Source organism: Arvicanthis niloticus, chromosome 26, assembly GCF_011762505.2.
Source record: "Arvicanthis niloticus isolate mArvNil1 chromosome 26, mArvNil1.pat.X, whole genome shotgun sequence".
NCBI classification, from domain to species: domain Eukaryota; kingdom Metazoa; phylum Chordata; class Mammalia; order Rodentia; family Muridae; genus Arvicanthis; species Arvicanthis niloticus.
In genome coordinates this window covers 12822340-12844284 of record NC_133434.1, presented here as the reverse complement: position 1 = coordinate 12844284, position 21945 = coordinate 12822340, and the positions used below count along the sequence as shown (strand labels likewise).

The 21945-nt window shown below is 48.6% G+C and overlaps 1 protein-coding gene across 1 annotated transcript; it reads left to right on the top strand.

Moving 5' to 3' along the window:
* Positions 1-5353: 5353 nt before the first annotated feature.
* On the top strand, positions 5354-20371 carry Cxcr5 (C-X-C motif chemokine receptor 5). The gene is made up of 2 exons (XM_076924898.1): positions 5354-5497; positions 17932-20371. The coding sequence occupies exons 1-2, from the start codon at positions 5441-5443 to the stop codon at positions 18997-18999; spliced, it is 1125 nt and encodes a 374-aa protein (XP_076781013.1). The 5' UTR covers positions 5354-5440; the 3' UTR covers positions 19000-20371.
* Positions 20372-21945: the final 1574 nt, after the last annotated feature.

Here is a 21945-nt window from a genome sequence, read left to right as displayed (position 1 = left end):
TCTTACCTGGAATCATCCCACCCCAGCTGACTGTAACATATAGATAGTTGAAACCTCTGCCTTTACATCTTTTAAGTCAAGGACCACAGCATAGGCATCACCTTCTCCATCCTGAAGAAGCTAGTCTGGTCCTATGGGCTTGAAGACTTCAGTTACCATAGCAACTATCTGCAACCATCAGCTTGCAAAGGCTTGTTTTGGCTCACAGTTTTTGTGGTATTAGTCCATCACCATCACTGTTTTGGGCGTGGCAGCCGTTTATGGCAGAACCTCGGTGCAGAGAAGGCCATGTGTGTGATGGTTTACATACTTGGAGAGAGCATCACTGTAGCCTAAACCTCCTCCTGCTCCACCTCTGCTCCTGTTTTGGGCTTGGGCTTATGAGGCAGTGTCTTTCTGTGAACATTCAGGTCATCCAGGATGGCCCTAAACTCATAGAAATCCTCCTGCCTCAGCACTCTATTATCTGTGTTAAGTTTGCAGATAGAGGGGCTGGAGAGATGGCTCAGTGGTTAAGAGCACTGACTGTTCTTCCAGAGGTCCTGAGTTCAATTCCCAACAACCATCTGTAATAGGATCTGATGCAATCTTCCAGTGTGTCTGAAGACAGCGACAGAATACTCACATTCATAAATAATTAAAAAAAAAAAAAGATTGCAGACAGATGCTCCTCCACACTGCTTTAGGTCCCATCTTTTTATTTATCTACCTATATATCTTATTTGTTTTATTACTGTATTAGTTTGTTTCTCTGGTGCTGTGACAAAATGGGGGGAAGGGTTTATTTGACTTATATGTCCATGTCACAGCCCGTCATCCAGAGAAGCCAGAGTGAGAACCTCGAGGAAGGAACTGAAATAAAAACCAGGAAAGAACACTGCTTGCTGACTCGCTTCCAGACTTGGGTTCAGCTGCCCTGTAGATACTTCATAAGACCATATGCTCATCGATGGCACTGCCCACCATTGCTGACACCACCCACCATCACTGGCACTTTCCACAGTGGACTGAGCTCTCCCACATCAATCAGCAATCAAGAAAATGCCCCTTGGGCCAGGCAGTAGTGGCACACACCTCTAATACCAGCACTCAGGAGGCAGAGACAGAAGCAGGTGGATCTTTGTGAGTTTGAAGCCAGCCTGGTCTACAGAGTGAGATCCAAAAGCCAAAAGCCAAAAGCCAAAAGCCAAAAGCCAAAAGCCAAAAGCCAAAAGCCAAAAAAAAAAAAAAAAAAAAAAAAAAAAAACTAGATAGGTAGATAGATAGGTAGGTAGATAGATGATAGATAGAGAGATAGAGAGAGATAGATAGAGATAGAGAGATAGAGAGATAGAGATAGAGAGATAGAGAGATAGAGAGATAGAGAGATAACCTTAGGGCTGGGAAGTTGGCTCCGTGATTAAGACTACTTGTTCTTGCAAAGGACCCAGGTTTGCTTCCCAACTTGGAGGCTCAATACCTCCTCAGGCATCAGTCAAGGGTGTGGTGCACAGATTAACATCTAGGCAAGGCACTCATACACATAAAATAATAAAAATAAATCTGAAAGAAAGAAAGAGAGAAGGAAGGAAGGAAGGAAGGAAGGAAGGAAAGAAAGAAAGAAAGAAAGAAAGAAAGAAAGAAAGAAAGAGAAAATGTTCCACAGACTTGCTTACAGGTATAACTGATGTGGTTCCTTCTTCCAAGTTCTGTCAAGTTGACAACCAAGATTAGTCATCACAATTACATTCAGTGTGTGTGTGTGTGTGTGTGTGTGTGTGTGTGTGTGCACGACAGCACTTATGTGGATGTCAGAGGAAAGGAAGAGTTCTGAGCCCTCCTGACATTCCCTCTGAGTCTACAACACAGCCTGAGAAAAGTACAGTGATAGAGAATCAGGGACGAGACAGCCCCAGGTCAACTCCAGGCTCCGCCCACCTCCTCACACCGCCATCTGCATCACCACACTCAGGGCTGAGTGTCCGAAGTGTGTCGCGAGTGGCACAATTCTTTCCACACACTTTTTCATGCAGTCCTCCATCCTCATCACACACACACACACACACACACACACACACACACACACACACACACCCCTCCTTAATGTCCAGCTTAGGTCCTACCTCCATGATGTCTCCTCCGACCTTGGAAGTGTCTAGCTATATGAAGTAAGAGTCTGGTTTTGCCGCGCGGTGGTGGCGCACGCCTTTAATCCCAGCACTTGGGAGGCAGAGGCAGGTGGATTTCTGAGTTCGAGGCCAGCCTGGTCTACAGAGTGAGTTCCAGGAGAGCCAGGGCTACACAGAGAAACCCTGTCTCAAAAACAAACAAACAAACAAGTCTGGTTTTGATTGTATCCTGCCGAGAGTCATCCTATCGGGACTTGGCTGGTCCAAGGGATGGCTTTTTCATGTTGTTATCACATCCACAGATGACAGGTGGCTTGGAACCATCAACATGAACTCCATTAAGCGTGCTGCCGAGAGTAAAAGGCGCCTACAGAGAAGGCCACGCTAATTGCAACTAAGTATGTTCAGAGTCCCCGAACAAGGAAACTCCCTTTCCCATAGTTTGTCCTTGTCACAGGCTTTCTGGACCACTGACAGGAAATAACCTAAGGTCAAAGCACAGGCTGACAAGGCACCCAGAAACCAGTTCTTTGAAATATAGTTGAAGACCTTAGGATGTGGGTTGGGACACATGAGACTCACAGGCACATGATGTCTGTGCCCAGAGGTCACTTGGGAGACATGCTACACGGTCCTGTCTGAGGCCCATCTGGGACAGCTGCGGATGTCATAGGAGATACATTTTGACTCAACATGAGGACTCAGTTTCTAATTCTAAACACTAAATCATCCCACTCTGAGACATGATCTACCCTCCCCCTTTGCGTTTTGCTTTATGGATGGGTCTCATCACGTAGACCACTTTAGCCTCAAACTCACAATCTTCCTGCGTCGCCCCCCGCCCCCCAACGTGCTTGGGTGACAGACACTCACCCTCACATCTGAGGAAACTTGATTTCATGAAGCAACTTTCTCCCCCTTGAGTGACTGGTTTGATGAGTGACTGTTTGTTTGGTCTCTTTTTTTTGCATTGCCTGGGGAGGCGGGGCAGGTAGACTGAGGCGTGACTGGCTTGTCTTTCAGTCCCTTTCCATTCCGAGATGCTTGGTCTTTCCTGAGCAGTGCGCTCAGAGCAGCAAAAGCTGACTTGGGTGTTGCTGGGCGGGAGGGGCAAGACCATGTGGCTTGGAAAGATGAACAGTGTTTAGTCAGCTCCAGACCCAGGAAGCATTGAGGCAGTGTAACCCTGAGCAACACAGGACTAGACATGTTACAGAGGGACTCCGACCCCTCGTCCTGACCTTCTTCCTCCTTAACTGCTAAGAGCAGTTTTGGGGGCCACCAAGATGGCTCAAGAGGGAAAGACACTTGCCACCAAGCTGGACCACCTGAGTTTGATCCCCAGGTTCCACATTCCCAAGTTGTAGAAAGAGAGAACCAACTCCCACAAGTCGTCCTCTCACCTCCATAGGCTTTCTCTGTCTCTCTGCCTCTGTCTCTCTGTCTGTATCTCTGCCTCTGTCTGTCTCTCTGTCTCTCTGTCTTTGTTTGCCTCTCTGCCTCTGTCTCTCTGTCTCTGTCTGTATCTCTGCCTCTGTCTGTCTCTCTGTCTCTGTCTCTCTGTCTCTGTTTGCCTCTCTGCCTCTGTTTGCCTCTCTGCCTCTGTCTCTCTGTCTCTGTCTCTCTGTCTCGGTCTGTATCTCTGTCTCTCTGTTTCTGTCTATCTCTGTCTCTGTCTGTCTTTCTGTCTCTGAATCTCTCTGTCTGTGTCTCTGTCTGTGTTTCTGTCTGTGTCTCTGTCTGTCTCTCTGTCTCTCTATGTCTGTCTGTATCTCTGTCTCTGTCTATGTCTCTTCTGTATCTCTGTCTCTCTATCTCTGTCTCTGTATCTCTGTCTCTGTCTATATCTCTTCTGTATCTCTGTCTCTCTGTTTCTGTCTATCTCTCTGTGTCTGTCTTTCTGTCTCTGTAGCTCTCTCTGTATCTCTGTCTCTCTGTCTCTCTGTCTGTCTCTGTCTCTGTCTCTCTGTCTCTCTGTCTCTGTCTCTCTGTCTCTGTCTCTCTGTCTCTCTGTCTCTGTCTCTCTGTCTCTGTCTCTGTCTCTCTCTCTCTCTGTCTCTCTCTCTCTCTCTCTCTCTCTCACACACACACACAAATAGCACACCATATGTAGAGCCTTTGGGCACAATCTTACACTATCATGGACTAAGTCAGGAAATGCCCTCCCATGGAAGAAAGCCCACAAGACAAGACCTGGAGGGGAAATGGATCAATGTCCACCACAGGTCTTCATGAAAGAAGCAACTCTCAGGATGGGACAGAGCAGGGGCAGAGAGCCGGTGCGGTGAGCCCACAGAGCAGCTATGACCAGAGCAGAGGATGACAAATGTGGAGTCAGGATGCCTGGGTGCAAGGCAGCTGCCATTGGTGTGTTATAGGATCCTGGGTAAGTCCGTCTCTATCTCTGGGCTTCAGGGTCCTCTTGTGTGAAATTGGAGGTGTGGAGGCGGGTGGCCTAGGTGGCCACTCATGTCCTTTCTAACCAGGTGTCTACGAGTTTATTTGTAGTGAAACATCTTTTTTTTTCTGAGTCAGAGATGGCTCTGTGGCCATGTTTATATTGCGCTCTTGTCTGGTAATTTCGTTTCACTTTTTTTTTTTTTCTTCTTCTAGTATTATCTTAGGGTTGTTCCCTTTGAAAAATTCTAATTTAACTCGTTTCAAACTTGAGCTGAAAAGAGGGAGGGGGCAGAGTTCCTCCTCCATGGCTGGGCAAAAGGATGGCTGTCACAGGTTGATCAAGTGCCCTGGTTCGTCTGGGACTGAGGGGTTTCCCAGGGCAGGGGACTTTCTTTTGGTCTGGGCAAACTGGGGTGGTTGGTCACCCTAGTGATGAGGAAGGTGTCTACAGGAGGCTGGAAGTAGTCTTTTCTTAGCCCTTTCTATGAGGAGTTTCCCAAGTCTGTATGCATCCCTCATAGAAGTCCAGTGAGCAGAAGGGAGGGGCTGCCTTCACATCAGACCCTTGGCCCAGTTCAGACCATGATTGCCAGGAAAGATGCTGAAATGCTTCACTGGTACTGATTCTGTGGAGGGAATTTCCCTTTTTCTTAAAAAAAAAGAAAAGAAAGAAAGAAAAAACAGAAAAGAAAGGGGGAAACACACACACACACACACACACACACACACACACACACAAGAAAAGACCCAGTGGAAAAAAAGAGAGAGAGAGATGAGTCGAGAGGTAAGCAGCAAGCCCTCCCTTGCCCCAGGAGACCGCACATGGCTCATTTGTTTAAGCTCACGGCTGACGCCTGCCACCTCTCCATAGGCGCCACACAGACCTTCTCAGCATCAGACAGTGAGCAGCCTGGTGACCAAGAACTGCAGCTATGAACTACCCACTAACCTTGGACATGGATTCCCTCACCTATAACATTGATGACCTGGTGAGTAGAGTCATGTGGCTCCCTGTTGCTCGGGTACTGCTTGGAATTTTAAATATACTATGCTTTAAATATACTAAGTCAAGGAAGAGAGGACAGCTCGGGAATCTAGCCACAAGGATTATAGAATACGGGCAAACTCACGGGTGCCTGCATTTTTTAGACTCTTATTGTTTTACCATATCTGATGCCAAAAGGAGGTGGGAGACATAGAATGGGGTCTTTCATCCCTTGTTGTATAACTAGGTACACAGCTCTGCCTCTTGGTTCTTAAATAGAGAAATTTTTCTTTGTCTCCTTGGGTTAGAATGGCAAGAAGGGTTTTTTTTGTTTGTTTGCTTACTTGTTTTGGTTTTGTTTGTTTGTTTGTTTTTGAGACGGGGTTTCTCTGTGAAGCATCAGCTGTCCTGGAACTCTGTAGACCAGGCTGGCCTCCAACTCACCTGCTTCTACCTGCCAAGTGCTGAGATTAACCGTGTGCGTCACCACTGCCCGGCAATGCTAGTCAGTCAGTCAGTGTGTAGTTGTTAGCGGGGAGGGGAGGGGTTGGCAGGTTACTCGGTTGGTAGAGTGCTTGCCAAGCATGCGTGACACTAGGTTCATCCTCAGCACATGTACACTTAGTATGGTGGTACACGCCTGTAATCCTAGCATGAGAAAGATGGAATGAAGAGGATCGGGAGTTCAAACTCATCCTCAGCTAGCCTAGGACACATGGAGTGTCTCAAAAAAAAATGTATATGTAATTGTTCATCTTGCTGTCTGACTTTGTCATTAAGGCACAACACAACATCCATCCGTGTTGGATGGAGAAGCTGAGAACCTAATCTTTGCCCTCAAACAGCTGATGGTCTAGACAAGAGGGAATCCCTGGCTGGAAGCTTTTAGACAGTGATTTTGTATAGATGAAGAAAGCGGGAGACCCTATGGTGGCAAGGAAGAGGATCCCAGTGGCCAGAGTCATGCAGCGGGAAATGCTAAGCTGTGTCACTCCCAAAAATGTCTTGGAGCCTGCTGCTTTGTCCTGGAAGGGACTGTCATCTCTAGAGATAAGGTATTCCTGGAAGAGTTTCTTAGGTGGGAGTTTAAGAGAGAAAGAGAGAGAGAGAGAGAGAGAGAGAGAGAGAGAGAGAGAGAGAGCCGGCACCCTCTCTGCCACCTGCCCAGTGTCTTCCAGTTAAGCACATTTAACTTGCTTGGACTACCAAAAGATGCTGTTAGGAGCGCTTCAAGTGGAAAACCCCAGGGCTGTGGGTTATGGGCATCGGAGGACTTGGAACCTTCATCATGGTCTTCTCTGTGAGCTGCTTTCCAGGCTAGGCCATGAGTCCTATCAATTCTCCTGCCCTAAGCACACTTGAGGTGTTCCCCAACTCCCCCAGCTTGCCAGCATCTGTGGTCTGCTTTATCTTTTCTTCCCATTATGTCCCTGGGCTTGCTGAGAGAAGCTCCTTCAGCCAGGTCTCAAGCTGAGAAGTGTCTGTGGCCTGTGGAGCTGGAGCTCATCACAGCAGGTCCAGCCTCATCACAGCAGGTCCAGCCCCAGAACCTGCTGCAGGTTTGTAGGACCAAAGCAAGATCAAAAGTTAGGGCCTCTTATTGAAAAAAAAAAAAAAAAAGTTTGAACCTCAGAGATTTATAATGAATGCCAGCACCCAAAAGGCTCAGGCAGGAGAACTATGAGTTTGAAGTCAGATTTAAGCTACACAGAGACTCTGTTTCAAACAAACAAGCCAACAAACAAACCCATTTTTTTTTCCAAGACAACAGAAAGCATTAAACAGCCTGAGGCCCTTCTAAGTGCAGAACCCCATGACTGCCCAAGTGCCATCCCGTGACACCAACTGAACCTAACCTAATCAGGATCTAGGCCAGGCTTTAAAACCTAACCATTCTACAAGGGAGTGTACTCCCTCCCTTGCCCTCCCCCCTGCCTCCGGCTGCCCCTGATTTGGTTAGGTGGCATCTTCTGCCCTCAAGCTGACCATCAGCTCTGACCCACTTGGATGCCTTTGTAACCACCTGGAGACCTGGCCATTCCTGGCTTCTGAGAAACCTTAAGAGCTTCCCCTAACTGCACGCCTCACATCACTGTGTGACCTACTAGAGACAGGTGGTAGGGGGGGGGCAGAGGGACAGTAACGGCGTGCTCATGACATGAAGCAAACCTACATTTCAAGGAGAGAAGCATGGTAACTTCTTTCATGACACATATCAAGCCCAAGGCTATATGCCCAGACATCAGTTAGGATCTAGCTAGGAATCCGGGGGTTCTAAGACAACCCTGTCCCTGGAGTCCTTCAATCGGCCACGTTCTTCCTTCACCTACCTCCCACTCTCTTCAAGCGTGGTTGTCACTCTAAAACACAGATCCTCCTCTTTAGCCCCGGCTCACCTTCCAAGAGGCTGTGGCTGGCCTTGGCACACAGCCCTAATTTGTCATAGCACACATGTCCTGGAAACAACAGAACTGGCAGAAAAGTTTAGCATTAGTGGCTTATCAATAACACCATGGGTTTTATTCTGTCTGTCATACTGGAATTGGAAATCAAGGCCCCCTGCATCCTCAGCTCTCCCAAGGAGCACTTCCTGCCTGGCGGAAGACACTTAGAAGGACTGCAGGCTTGGCTTAAGGCTTTCTGTTGTTGTCTTAAAAAAAAAAAAAAATGTGGGGGAGGGGTGTTGTTTGTTGGCTTGTTTGTTTGAAACACGAGTCTCTGTGTAGCTTAAATCTGGCTTTGAAGTCATAGCCCTCTTGCCTGAGTCTTTTGGGTACTGACATTATAAGTCTCTGAGGTCTTAGCTTGACATTTTTCTTAGGAGTCTTCTGAGTTTCTCCCTCTGACTTTATCTCCAGCTCCCCACCCCTTGTCTCTGACCCAGCTGATCACTGGTCCACTTCTCCAGATCGATAGTAACACTCCCAACTTTTGAGTTCTGAAACAACAGTCTTAATGAGTCAACCACTCCTTTGTCCTAAGTTTACTTTGTTCTTACATTTGTTTATTTATAGTCCACGGAGGATAACTTGTGGGGCTCGGTTCTTTCTTTCCAGCATGTGTGTTCCAGGGACTTAACCCAGCATTTTAGGCTTGATGGCAGGTGCCCGTTAATTGTCTCACCAGCTACTCATTTTTTTTTTTAATTTTTAATGACTTAATTAATTTTGAGACAGGAATTTTTTCCCCTTTGCCTTTTTGAGACAGGGTTTCTTTGTGTAGCCCTGCCTTTCTTGGAACTCCTTCTGTAGATGAGGCTGGACTAAAACTTAGAGATTTGCCTGCCTCTACCTCCCTAGTGCTGGAATTAAAGGTGTGTGACACCACTGTCACCTGAGACAGGATCTCCTGTCTCCTCCCTGTCCCGGGACTTGCTATGTAGATCAGGCTGGCCTTGAACCCAAAGAGATCTGTCTGCCTCTGATTCTGGAGTGCTGAGATTAAAGGCATGCTCCACTACACCCTGATACCCTGTCTATCATTTTTATCAATGAATTTTTAATTATTATTATAATTATTACTATTATATATTTGTGTGTGTGTGTGTGTGTGTGTGTGTGTGTGTGTGTGTGTACACAGGTGCAATGACCTCTGTGTGGAGGTCAGAGAACAACGTTTGAGAATTCCTTCTGTCTTTCTACCATGGGTTCCAGGGGACAAGTTCAGGTCGGCAGTGATAACAAGCACCTTTACCCACCGAGGCCCTTTTGTCCCTTGAACTCGAAGATCACCTTTGACCACTCACACACCTGCTGGCTTGCGGCAGGCAGCTAATCCTGAGTCCAAGATCTGAACAAAACCTCTTGATGGCTAAGAGCCAGGAAGAAGAACCCTGGCACCTGGAGTAGGTATGCCCAGAAGTCAACCCCACTCTGGAAAGGGGGGTCCCTGTGGACCTAGAGGAGACCCTGTCCAGGAGAACATCATGAGTTGATTCGTGTCACACCTCATATCAGAGGTCCTCAGCGGGGGGCATGTCTGGAACCCACGCAGGATAGTTATGAAGTAAATCTCCAGCCCTCCGGAGGTGAGGCTGCCATAGAGCAGGGTGAAGTTGGTCTAAGTTTAGCTTCTCTGACCCTTCCTCAGAGAGGATGACTAGAAGCCATGAACTCTCAGTGTGACCAGAGCATCACAGGCCACAGTCTGTCCACACACAAGTGTCTCCATTCAGCAAGGGAGTGAAAAAGAGGAACCGAAACTCGCTTAAGCTGTTTCTGGGCTTTACCTGGGTCGAGGGGAGGGTCCCCCCAATTCTAACCCTGTGAAAAGTCCCGCAGAAGCCCCGGTAGAGGAAGCCTCAACTGAGGGTGGTTGGAAGGATCAGAAATGAGGGGAAACCTGAAGCCAGCCTTCAAGGGGTTGCATTAGGGGGAATCTAGGTTCTGTCAGTCAGATCCCACAGACCGCACTGGGGACACACCCCTACATAAGAGACGCAGTCTGCCTGGTCCCATTCCTTTGGCAGACACATAAAAAGCAACAGGCATTTGAGATGCAAAGTTAGAATACAGGAATGAGGTTTTTTTCCGGGAATGGAAGACAAAGTATTTCAAATCTGCACTGTCCCAGAAGATCCAGCAAGTTGGTTCAGTGGGTAAAGGTGCTTGCTGCCAAGCCTGATGACCTGAGTTTAATCTCGAGTTTCATATGGTGAAAAGACAGAACCAACAACCGAACTTTTCCGCTGATCTTTTTAAATGTGCATACAGAGATAAATATATTTTTTTTTTATTTAAAGCAAGTGTTATCTCAGGAGTCAGTTCTGAGAGGTTACTGGGAGACACATGTACATGTACCTTAACTATATGACCCCATGTTCACAGTGTAGACAGACATTGGTTCTCAAGCTGAACTCGCTTTAAACCTAAAGATGTGGCAAAGAGGTAGTAATTCTTCCATGTCTCCCCCCAGAGCCAAACATGATGGCAACAACCTAAGCGTTTAAGAGATTGAAGCAGGAGGGTCAGAATGTTCAGGGCTAGCTTGAGCTAAAGGCTAGCCTGGGCTACACAGTGATATCCCTAAACACTGGGGCTGGAGAGATGGCTCCCTAGCTAAGAGCACTTGCTATTCTTCCAAGTTTGGTTTCTAACACCCACATCTAGTCTGATGATCTCTTCAAGCCCCTGAGAAAACACACACACACACACACACACACACACACACACACACCATATATATATATTACATATATATATGTAAAATAAAATCTTTTGAAAAATACTAAAAATCAAAAGCACTGCATACTCCTCATGGCCACAACCCTCAGGCGGAGATGGAAGAGGATCCAGTAAGCTTGCTTTGGGAGAAAAGAAGGACACAGGGCATATGGCAAACCAGAGTCCTGAATTGTCTTTGGAGAATGGGGCCTTCTGAAAGAAGAGTGTTGAGAAGAGCAGATCTACACACCCATAACCCAGTCTCACTCCTACAGACTGTGCCTGTGCCGCCGTGAGCTACTGAAGTTTGAAATGAGAGATAGCCTGCCCACCCACTCCCAGATCCCAACTAGTGTCTGGAAATACTCACACAGTGTCATGTCTCACATAAAAGGAGACATAACCTCAGCAGGACCTGGAAACACAAGCTTGTAATCCCAGCTACTCCGGAGGCTAAGGCAGGAGGACTGATAATTCAAGACATTAGCTACAGAGTTAGTTCAAAGCTGGTCTGGGCAACTTAATGACATGACACTGTCTTAAAATAACGAGTAAGGGCCAGGTGGTGCCTGTGCACAACTTTAATCCCAGCACTTGGGAGGCAGAGGCAGGCAGATTTCTGAGTTTGAGGCCAGCCTGGTCTAGTCTACAGAGTGAGTTCCAGGATAGCCAGAGCTACACAGAAAAACTCTGTCTTGAAAACACAAAATAAGGGTTAGAGACATGGCTCAGTGGTTAAAAGCACTGATTGCACTTCCAGTGGTCCTGAGTTCAATTCCCAGCAACCACATGGTGGCTCACAACCATCTGTAATGGGATCCGATGCCCTCTTCTGGTGTGTCTGAAGACAGCTACAGTGTACTCATATACATAAAATAAATAAATAAATGTTTTTTTTAAAAATCCACATCTATTTTTAAAAAACACACAAAACAAAACAAAACAAAATTAAGTAGTTATGCTTTCAAGTTCAGATACAAGAGGATCCCTGGAGGGCTAGAGGAATGGCTCAGCAGTTAAGAGCACCTGATGCTCTTCTAGAGGTCCTGAGTTCAATTCCCAGCAACCACATGGTGGCTCACAACCATCTGTAATGGGATCTGATGCCCTCTTCTGGTGTGTCTGAAGACAGCTACAGTGTACTCATATACATAAAATAAATAAATAAATGTTTTTTTTAAAAATCCACATCTATTTTTAAAAAACACACAAAACAAAACAAAACAAAATTAAGTAGTTATGATCTGATGCCCATTCTGGTGTGTCTGAAGACAGCTACAGCATACTCATCCTACATATATATACACACACATATATACACACACACACGTGTGTATGTGTGTGTGTAAAATAAATAAAATCTTTTTAAAAAAAGAAGAAAAGAAAGAAAGAAGACACCTGAGACACCTGATATCTACCTCTGGCCTACACACACACACACACACACACACACACACACACACACACACACAATCACAGTAGCTCAGTGGTAGAGGACATGTCTACATGTCTAGCTTGTAATATTGCTCTACAGAGAACCTGCAAGAACATGCACTGGGCAGGATGCTCTTTAGGCTCCTCAAGCCTGGGGAATAGAAAAGCCTTTGCCTTTCTAAAGAAGCAAAGAGCGCTGTGGGAGGAGAACCAAGACCATGCTAAGAAGCAGCTCAAATCTGTCCAGCGGGGCATGACAGACAACCAGACCATCAGTGAACAGCAGAATGGAGAGGCAGGGTCCAGACTTTCCTGAAGCAGGAACTCTTCCCTTGCACTTGAGCTCAAAGATGTCCGACTGCTGGACAGTTGTCCCTGTTAGAAAGTTGTCCCTCCATTGACTGGAGCCACTTGGTAGCTTCTGCCCATTTCTCCTAGTCTATACCTGAGGCTCACATCAGAGTCCAGCTGTCTCCTCCTAACCAAAGGCCCTTCCCAGCCCTTGACGACAGTTCCCATGGACTTCAGGCTTCTTCTTCCTATTTCCTGCATTCATAGTACCTGGAAATGCCTTTGCAGGGCAAGATTTTCCAAACCTCTCAACAGAGCCAACTGACCTGCTGAAGGGTTCACCTCATCTAGAAAAAGACAGTAACAGCCTGAACACCCAAGATGTGTGTGTGTGTGTGTGTGTGTGTGTGTGTGTGTGTGTCTGTCTGTCTGTCTGTCTGTCTGTCTGTCTGTCTGTGGCTCTATGTATGTGTGTGGTGTTTGAGTCAGGGTTTATGTATGCTAAGTAGGCTGGTTTCAAACTCATGGGCTCAAATGATTCATCTGACTCAGCTTCCCAGCTACCAGAGACTACTGGCTACACCCCAGCCCAGCTCTCTCTAACTTGCCCCTGCAATAACTCTACCTGGTGAACATGGGCCCCTGGTATCCGCTTATGGATGACTCTGCATCATTAGTGTTCCCCACGAGAGCTAAAAGAAAATCCAGAGTGCCTCCTTGAGGAACGTTCCCCAGCCTGCTCCCAGTGAAATTCAGTGAGCAAACCCCAGCAGACTGCCTGCTAGACAGCACAAGGCAACAAAGCAGCTTCATTATTTAGGGGGAAAAAATACATGGGGTTTAGAGACTTTGCTTGTCCAGGGAGAAACCCCAGTCTTGTGTAGAGGGAAGAGGAGCCTGTGTGGACCCCATCAGAGGAATAGCATCTCTTACCTCTTCTCCCCACCCTTACACACAACAGCAGGACTAGTTTCCCATCCTCCTGCCTCAGATCTCACAGTGCTTTCTAAATACATTTCTACCTTATGTCTGGTATCATTCCAGGCAGCACGTTTTCCCATGGGGCATGCATTCCTACAGCTTGCTTGTAAGCTGTCTGTGCTCTGTTTGAGTACCTGCCTGTGCAGCATGGCAGTATGGTCCCATCTGGGTGTGTGTCTAGGTCTATAAAGGATGTGTGTTGCCCATTGCAGTGGGGGTACACGTGAGGGATTCTGCTGTCTTTTATAGCCAAGAATGAGTGGGCCATTCATCCCATTACTGACAACGCACTCTTCCCATTGCATTAGCTAAACCAGCTCCCATTGACAGCATCTTTCTACCAGGCCAGAGCCAACCTTACCTAAGGCTTCTCTCCATGGTTTGACAGAGAGGAGTCCTCAAGCCCCTGTATATGGGAAGTGGCTTTAACACCGTCGGAGCTCCAAAAATGTTTGTTTGACACCTTCTGTTGATACGTACCAGGTTAGCTTCCTCCCATCTTCCCCTCTTCTGAGAACTTTGCCAAAACAATACCCGTTGGCATGGAGGAAGAGACAGACCCTCGACCCCTTACCTGTCCCTGTGGGGATGTCACACTGATAGAACTTTAAGTGGCAAAGAAGCCCATTGGCCCAGATTCTTTGTAGGATAAGAACTTGAGGCATTATCATGAAGGACCTTTGGGCCAGACGGGCTGGTTAGACTCACACGCTCCCCTGGACAGTTCAGCTGCTACCAAGGTGAGTCAGCATATCACATCTGCCTGATGCCTGTGCTCTGCTCGGGGACAGTTCACCCCACAGCTGCACCTCCATCGCCTACCGCAGAGTCTACTCTGCAGTATTCTATTCTACCGGAAACAACTCCCTAAAGGAATAGAGAACCCAAGTTAGACCCCAGAGGCGGAATTTAGAGGGATGTAAATCCCCGATGAGCCGCAGACAGCTTGGGATTCCAAGCAGGAAGGAGCCAAATAGGATATAGGAAGATGGAGTCACCTTGGAAGCCTTGAAGGAAGGCAGGAGCTCAGAGGTGCAGACTTGAATAAAAGGAAGAGCTTAAACAAAGGTGGCAGGAAGCTGCCTGGGCTGCTGGGGACAGGCAGCTGGTAGCATGCATACCTGAGGCATAGCATGTCTAACGCAATGAACTTGTAGTAAGATGCGACACATCAAAGGAGTGTGCATTTGGGAGACATGTATTTATTTTTATTTTTGCAGGGTTGAGGCTCAAACTCGGGGCCCTGTATATGCTAGGCAAGCATCTGCCTGCTGAGCTACACCTCCACTTTAGGGGAAATGTAAAGCCTTTCTATCTGGGGCATTGAGACACTATCCAACAGGTCCATCATTTTCAAAGGAGTTGTGGGACCATTCTCTCACACATAGGCTCTGGTTTTTTGTACACACTAGGCAATGGCTCTACCACAAAAATGTACAGCCCCTTTTTTGTTTGTTAGTTACAGGGATCTAACCAGCACAGGCCAGCCAGGGACTCATGTAGATGAAACTGTCTTTGATCCCTTGATCCTCTGGCCCTTCTCTCCTGTGTTAGAACAACAACATGAGCCACCACGCCTAGCCAGTACCTATGCTTGCTTGCTTGGTTGGTTGGTCGGCACCATAGAATCAAAAGTGAAGAATCCTTGTTTAAAGGCGAGAAGAGGAGCTGCAAGCCCTAACCTAGGGACTCCTGTTAGCTCGCCTCAGCTCATCCCCCAGAACCTGGCAATGGCTTACATCACCGTCTGCTGCCATTACCTGCCGCTGAGGTGTGGGTGGCATAGAAAAGGACTGTTTGCCACTGCAGTTGGCGCTCTCTCTCTCTCTGTTCCCTCCTGTTCCCGGTTGAGCCCTCTCTCCCCTCCCCCTTTTCTGTCCTTCTCTCTCTCTCCTTCTCTGCCCTCATGGTTCTGCTCAACCCCTCCCTTCCACCACTAAACCCCTTCATACCAGATCTGTTACATGGTGTGATTTCTCAGGGGACACCTTGGCATGGACCTCTCATTATATTTCATAACAACTCCTGTAGTATGCCTACCACCCTGGGCCGCTATGCTCTATGGCCCTGTCTTGAAAGAAAAAAAAAAATGGTTTTACTATTATATATGATATCAGAAAAGCAAGACGAAAGACACCTATTTCTTTTTCTTTTTTGTTTTGTTTTTCGAGACAGGGTTTCTCTATAAAGCCCTGGCTGTCCTGGAACTCACTCTGTAGACCAGGCTGGCCTCTGCCTCCCAAGTGCTGGGATTAAAGGTGTGTGCCACCACTGCCTGTCAAGACACCTATTTCTTACAGGTGACTGGGAATCATTAAAGGACTCTAAGCAGACACTGGATCTACAGTACCTGTGTAGGTGTAGTTATTTGATCTGTGTAGGTGTAGATTTGGGTTGTTTTTGAGATGGAGTCTGGCTATACTGACAATGGAACTCAAATCCTGGTCTTATGCCATCCTCCCACGTCAGTCCTCTGAGAAGTGCGGGATTGGGGTCTGAGTGTGAGGAAACTCGCCCTGTCCACTAGGTAGAAAGTGGAAAAGAACGAAAGGTAGTATAAAGGACCCAGAAGGCTGGAGCAATGGCTCCACGGTTAAGAGCACTTGCTACTCTCGCAGAGGACTGCAGCTCAATTCCTAGCACCCACATGGTGACTTACACCATCTGTAACTCCAGTTCCAAGGGAGCCAGTGCCTTCTTCTGACCTCCGTGAGCAGTAGGCAGTCACATGGCACACATACATACATGCAGGCAAAACACTCATACGCGTAAAATAAAAAGGTTTAGAGTCTAATTTTTAAAATATGAAAGTAAAGGTCTCAGAGAGAGACAGGATGAGGGACAGGATGAGGTGATGGCAGACTGTAGATGGACACTGTAGAGACGGTCAGTAGTGCTGCCATTGTACCATGTGTCCCCATCCCCTCTGAAAGAGCCACCTGCTCTAGGGACCAAAAGACCAAGATGGGGAATCAGTTTACCCATCAGGGGAAGTGAGTGTGTCACCTACAACCAGTGTGCGCGGTGACAAGAAGGTAACCAGTGAACCAACCTCTGCTGGTAGGAGACCCTCACTCTCCGAAAAGGGGGTCAGCACAGAGACTAGATTGCCAGAGCCTAGAGGACAGAACACTCCACTCTCTCTTGGGACAGTGTCCCTGGGACCCATCATTTATATCGCTGTCTTTTGGACCCGTAGTCGATAGGGTGTGACTGGTTTTGTATTGCCCAGGGAGGGTGTAATTGGTTTTGTATTGCCTAGGGAGGAGGTTGACCAGGGCAGGGTAGGAAGACCAGAGTTGGGAGCTGAGGAAACGCAGGTGCAGGGCAGCTGTGAGTGAAAGGTATGAAAACAGGCACCCGTCTTCCTCTGTGGTTAGCAGGCAAACAACCTGAGAGCTGGGGCAATGGAGGGCTGTAACAGATGGGGAGGAGGATGCGGAGGTAGGAACTTCCGGAGACATAAAACAGGCACGCCCCCTTTATTTCCACTCAGAACGCGCTTCCTCCCTTCCCTGTGCCTGGTCTCCCTGTGTGTGACTCATGCTTGCCTCTGCTGCCGGGTTCCTGTGCCTTGGGAGTTTGCCCTCTGCTTGGGAAGTAGCTGGAAACTTAGGCTCCGCCCCTTTCCCAGCAGCCTTTGGAGGGAAGTTCGGGTAGTGTCGCCCAGTGTAGGGATATTGATTGACTCTGAAGACAGGCAAACGTGCCTTTAAGCAAACCTCCTCTTCGAGCAAGACATGTCTGTAAAATAAGAGTAAGGTTACATACCTCAAACTTGTGTGGATTAAACCAGATAGGAGGCCATTTCTTCGGTTTCAGCAATCATCAAGACAGGAAGAAGGGGAGAAATGAAGAGGAAGCAAGCCACATCAACACCCAACCATTCCCCACTCCCCACCCCCGCCGGGATCTTAGATTTACTACCCACTGTCCTTACAGAATTGGAATATTGACTTCTTGTTCCCATCAGGTTCCATCCCCAAATGTCAGTACTGACTGCAGTCCCTAAGCCTGCAGCCTTCCACCTCTAAGAACACCCTATCACTTTTGTGAGTGATTACTGGTCCCGTCTGCATACAAAAACAAAACAAACAAAAAACCCTGAAGTTTCCATTTCAGGCCAGGGATGTGACTCAGTGGTGAAATACTTGCTTAGCACTAACAAGCCCCGCCCCCTCCCGCCCCGCCCTTCCCCCAGGTTATAGCTCCAGCACTACCAAAAACTAGAAGAAATCATTACATTTAATAAGAACCAGGGCATGGGGGCTTGTGCCTTTAATCTCAGCACTCAGCAAGCAGAGACCACCCAAATCTGAGGCCAGCCTGGTCTACATAGTAAATTCCAGGCTAGCCCAGGGCTACAGAGCGAGATCCTGTCTAAAATAAATAAGTAGAAGAAAGGAAGGGAAAGATGGCATGGTTTGTTTAAGGACAGGCCAAGGGGAAACGGATCAGGGCAGACGAAAAGCAGTTCGCCTGGAAGGTCAGGAAACATCACAGGTAGCTTGCTCTCAGAGAGAAAGGATATGGCCGGCATTCTCATTTTTCTTTCTCTTTGTCCTTGCAGTACAAGGAACTGGCCTTCTACAGTAACAGCACCGAAATCCCCCTACAGGACAGTAACTTCTGCTCTACGGTGGAGGGACCCCTACTGACTTCCTTCAAGGCAGTGTTCATGCCTGTGGCTTACAGCCTCATCTTCCTCCTGGGGATGATGGGAAACATCCTGGTGCTCGTGATCTTGGAGAGGCACCGGCACACCCGGAGTTCAACTGAGACCTTCCTGTTCCACCTTGCAGTAGCGGACCTTCTCTTGGTCTTCATCCTGCCTTTTGCAGTGGCTGAGGGCTCTGTGGGTTGGGTCCTAGGGACCTTCCTCTGCAAAATTGTGATCGCTCTGCACAAGATCAATTTCTACTGCAGCAGCCTGCTTCTGGCATGCATAGCTGTAGACCGTTACCTGGCCATCGTCCATGCCGTCCACGCCTACCGCCGCCGTCGCCTCCTCTCCATCCACATCACCTGCACAGCCATTTGGCTGGCCGGCTTCCTGTTCGCCTTGCCGGAACTCCTCTTTGCCAAGGTTGGCCAACCTCATAACAATGACTCCTTACCACAGTGTATCTTCTCCCAAGAAAACGAAGCCGAAACGAGAGCCTGGTTCACCTCCCGTTTCCTCTACCACATCGGGGGCTTCCTACTACCGATGCTCGTGATGGGCTGGTGTTACGTGGGGGTGGTCCACAGACTACTGCAGGCCCAGCGGCGCCCTCAGCGGCAGAAGGCAGTCAGGGTGGCCATCTTAGTGACAAGCATTTTCTTTCTCTGCTGGTCGCCCTACCATATTGTCATCTTCCTAGATACATTGGAGAGGCTGAAGGCTGTGAACAGCAGCTGCGAGCTGAGCGGCTACCTCTCTGTGGCCATCACCTTATGTGAATTCCTGGGCCTGGCCCACTGCTGTCTCAACCCCATGCTCTACACCTTCGCTGGCGTCAAGTTCCGCAGTGACCTGTCTCGGCTTCTGACCAAGCTGGGCTGTGCTGGCCCGGCCTCCCTCTGCCAACTCTTTCCCAGCTGGCGTAAGAGTAGTCTCTCTGAGTCAGAGAACGCTACCTCACTCACCACCTTCTAGATCCCGGAAGTCTCAGCACCCACCTCTGTTTCTGTTTTCTTTGGGAGGATAAAGTGGTGGTGGTAATCCGTCCAACATGAGCTGGGGCCCGTGTCCCCAGATGGGACAGCTAGATGAATTCTCTCTAGAATGTCCCTAAAGTTCTTCTGCCAGACCTCGGGCTAGACCAGAGCCACAGGATGGGGAAGCAGGCCAAAGGCAAAGCAAGCAATATCCAGACCACCTGTAACACCTTAGACGAAGAAAACTCCACACACCTCCCATCCTAATGAACTAAAGCTAAGACTAAGCTTTATTTCTTCCTGCCATAGGGAAAACCACCTCTGCCTGTGGTCCACAGTCCCATCTTCCTCCTGACTCTGAGCCCAGACTCTCCTCCCAGAATGTATCCCACCGTCTTAAAGGCTACTGACTGCCACAGCCACCCAGTACTCCTGGACCTCCGAGGGATGGCCAGCTGGCGGCAGACTATGGCCTTAATGTCCCTGTCTCCTAAATACAGACTCCATGCCAGACCGTCAACTGTGCCTTTCTCTTAACCAAGCAGAAAGCTGAAACAGATATACTTTAGGAAGCTGTCTGGCTCCAACCAAACCAGCATTGGATCAGCCCCACATTACTGGATCTTGGATTACAGACTGAGGGCAAGTTCCAGAAAGTCCTGGAAGCTAGCCAGTATCCTAAGCAGGAAAGAGGCCCAGTGGAAAAATGGAAAGACATCATTTCCAGGCTCCAAAGAAGAACAAGTAAAAATCAAACCCAGCTGTCTTCTCCACCCATGGACCAACGTTTCCAGACTGGCAGGGAGATGAGATCCAGGGCCCTAGTGGATTCTGGGCACTGATGGGGAAGGAGGCCAATTTGCCTGGGGAAAGTAAGATAGAAAAGTGGTCCTAGCCTCAGGAGAGGGGATACCTAGCTAAGAGAATGAAGACAGAGGTCCCTGTCTTCATTAGGTAGGGGTGATTTAAGAAGCCGACCTGGGCAGGCAAGTCCCCAAGCTCCAGGAAGCAGTGCCTTGCGCCTGGGAGGGTACTACTCAGATGGAACCAGAGGAAGCTGCTCCACGCCTACTTAGGGGAAGCTAGCAGGCAATTCTGAGCTCTGCTTCCTCCTAACCACTGATCTGGGGGGTGGGGGTGGGAAGCAGAGTTGCCTGGTGTCACTCAAGCCAACCATACAAGCTCCCTGGGGGACCCCGCTGGGGAAATCCATGCTGTAGCTTCAGAGACTATAATATATCCTCATTGCAGAACGGAGACACCAGAGGATACCCTTCTCTGTTCCCAGCATCCAACAGCCAGCTGGGTAGAGGCAAAACCAGACACAAGAAATAAAAATGCAAGAGATGGCATTTTTGAATTTTCTCTTTTTAATAAAAAGGCACCTATAAAACAGGTCAATACAGTACAGGCAGCACAGAGACCCCCGGAACAAGCCTAAAAAGTGTTTCAAAATAAAAACCAGGAAGATGTCTTCACATATTGTATTTATATATTTATATTTTATATATATATTTATATAATGGTACAAAATGGCTGGGGTGTGGCCATGGATGGAGGGGAGAAGGCTGGCCTGTGGAGATCACCTTGGGAAGCTAGTGGTAGAGGCGGGAGACCAGAAGGGGGCATCGGGCCCTTTGTGGCCTGAGCCCTCTTCTTGGAGCAGGGCAGGCTAGACAGTTTGGGCAGGGTGGGGATGTGGGTGGGGGCACAAGGCCCAGATGGAAGCAGGGAGGGGCAGTGTCTGGCAGGAAGGACAGGTTTCCACCCACCTCTCAACACAAGAGACCTTGGCTATGGTCCCTGGGAGAGGCAGGGGAAGCCAAGGGCCTGCAGCCAGCTCTGGAGGGGGCTTGGTGCCTGACCTGGCTGATGGTGGACAGCACCAGACTGGGAGAAGTGGGCACAAATTCCCTTTGTATTACAGCTGCCAAGGCAAAACCAGGCCCTGCAGGTCAGAAAGGCTGGGACAGGGCTCTGGTAAAAGACACCCTGTCTAGAATGGCCCTTGGCCCTGGAGGCAGGACAGGAAAGGCCTTAGCCAGGGAGCTGCCCGCCACCTTACAAGGCAGGAAAGGACGTGAGGAAAGCAGAAGTAGTCTACTCCTGGGGCCAAAGGAGACAAAACACCCATTCCTGTATGGCTTCAGTCCGACCAGTGGTGGGTGAGGGGCTCTCCTGGGAAGTCAGAGGGGAGGCAGTGGCTGGGCCTGGTGGGCAGAGACAGACCTGGTACATGGTCCTGAGCCCTGGACAGAAGGACCTTGCCAGAGAGTAGGCAGGCAGGGGAGGCAGCGGGATGTGCCTTCCCTCACTCTGCGCTAGAGGGCAACTCTGTTCCTTCCTTCTTTGGTGAGAAGCAAGTGGTGGTTTCTAGAAGTCCAAGGCCTGAGGGGCTACCTGGCCCAAGGCTACTGTAGCCAGGGTCCCAGCACGCTAACCCCTCCATAGCTCCATTCTAAGGGGCCATACGCTGCCCCTTCCTTCTCTCCTTTATCCTAGAATGGGGACAAAGGGCTTCAAGTTCTGACTAACTAAGATGTAGCAGCAGAGGCACCCAGGCTGGGGGCCCTATGTCACTGGTGTGGGTAAACACATGTACATGTGCACACCTGCTCTCCGGAAATCACTCAGCAGCAGACAGGCGGCCGTCATAGAGGGAAGGGGGAAGATTCTCAGTCCTCAGGGGCTCACCAAACGGAAGCCTAGATGGTCATTTTATAGGTGGGACGTATGGAGGGTGCGTAGACGTATGTCTCTGGGTCCAGGGGAATGGAGGGTGTGACCATTTGAAAGAGGGGGAAGGTTTTTTTTTTTCTTCTTAATCTTTTTTTTTTTTTCTTGTGTGTGACTCCTATCAAAACACAGAAATACGGCACACGCACAAACCGGCACAAAGCGGCACAGAAGCGCAGCTCTATTTACAGCTCCGCTGGCACCTGCC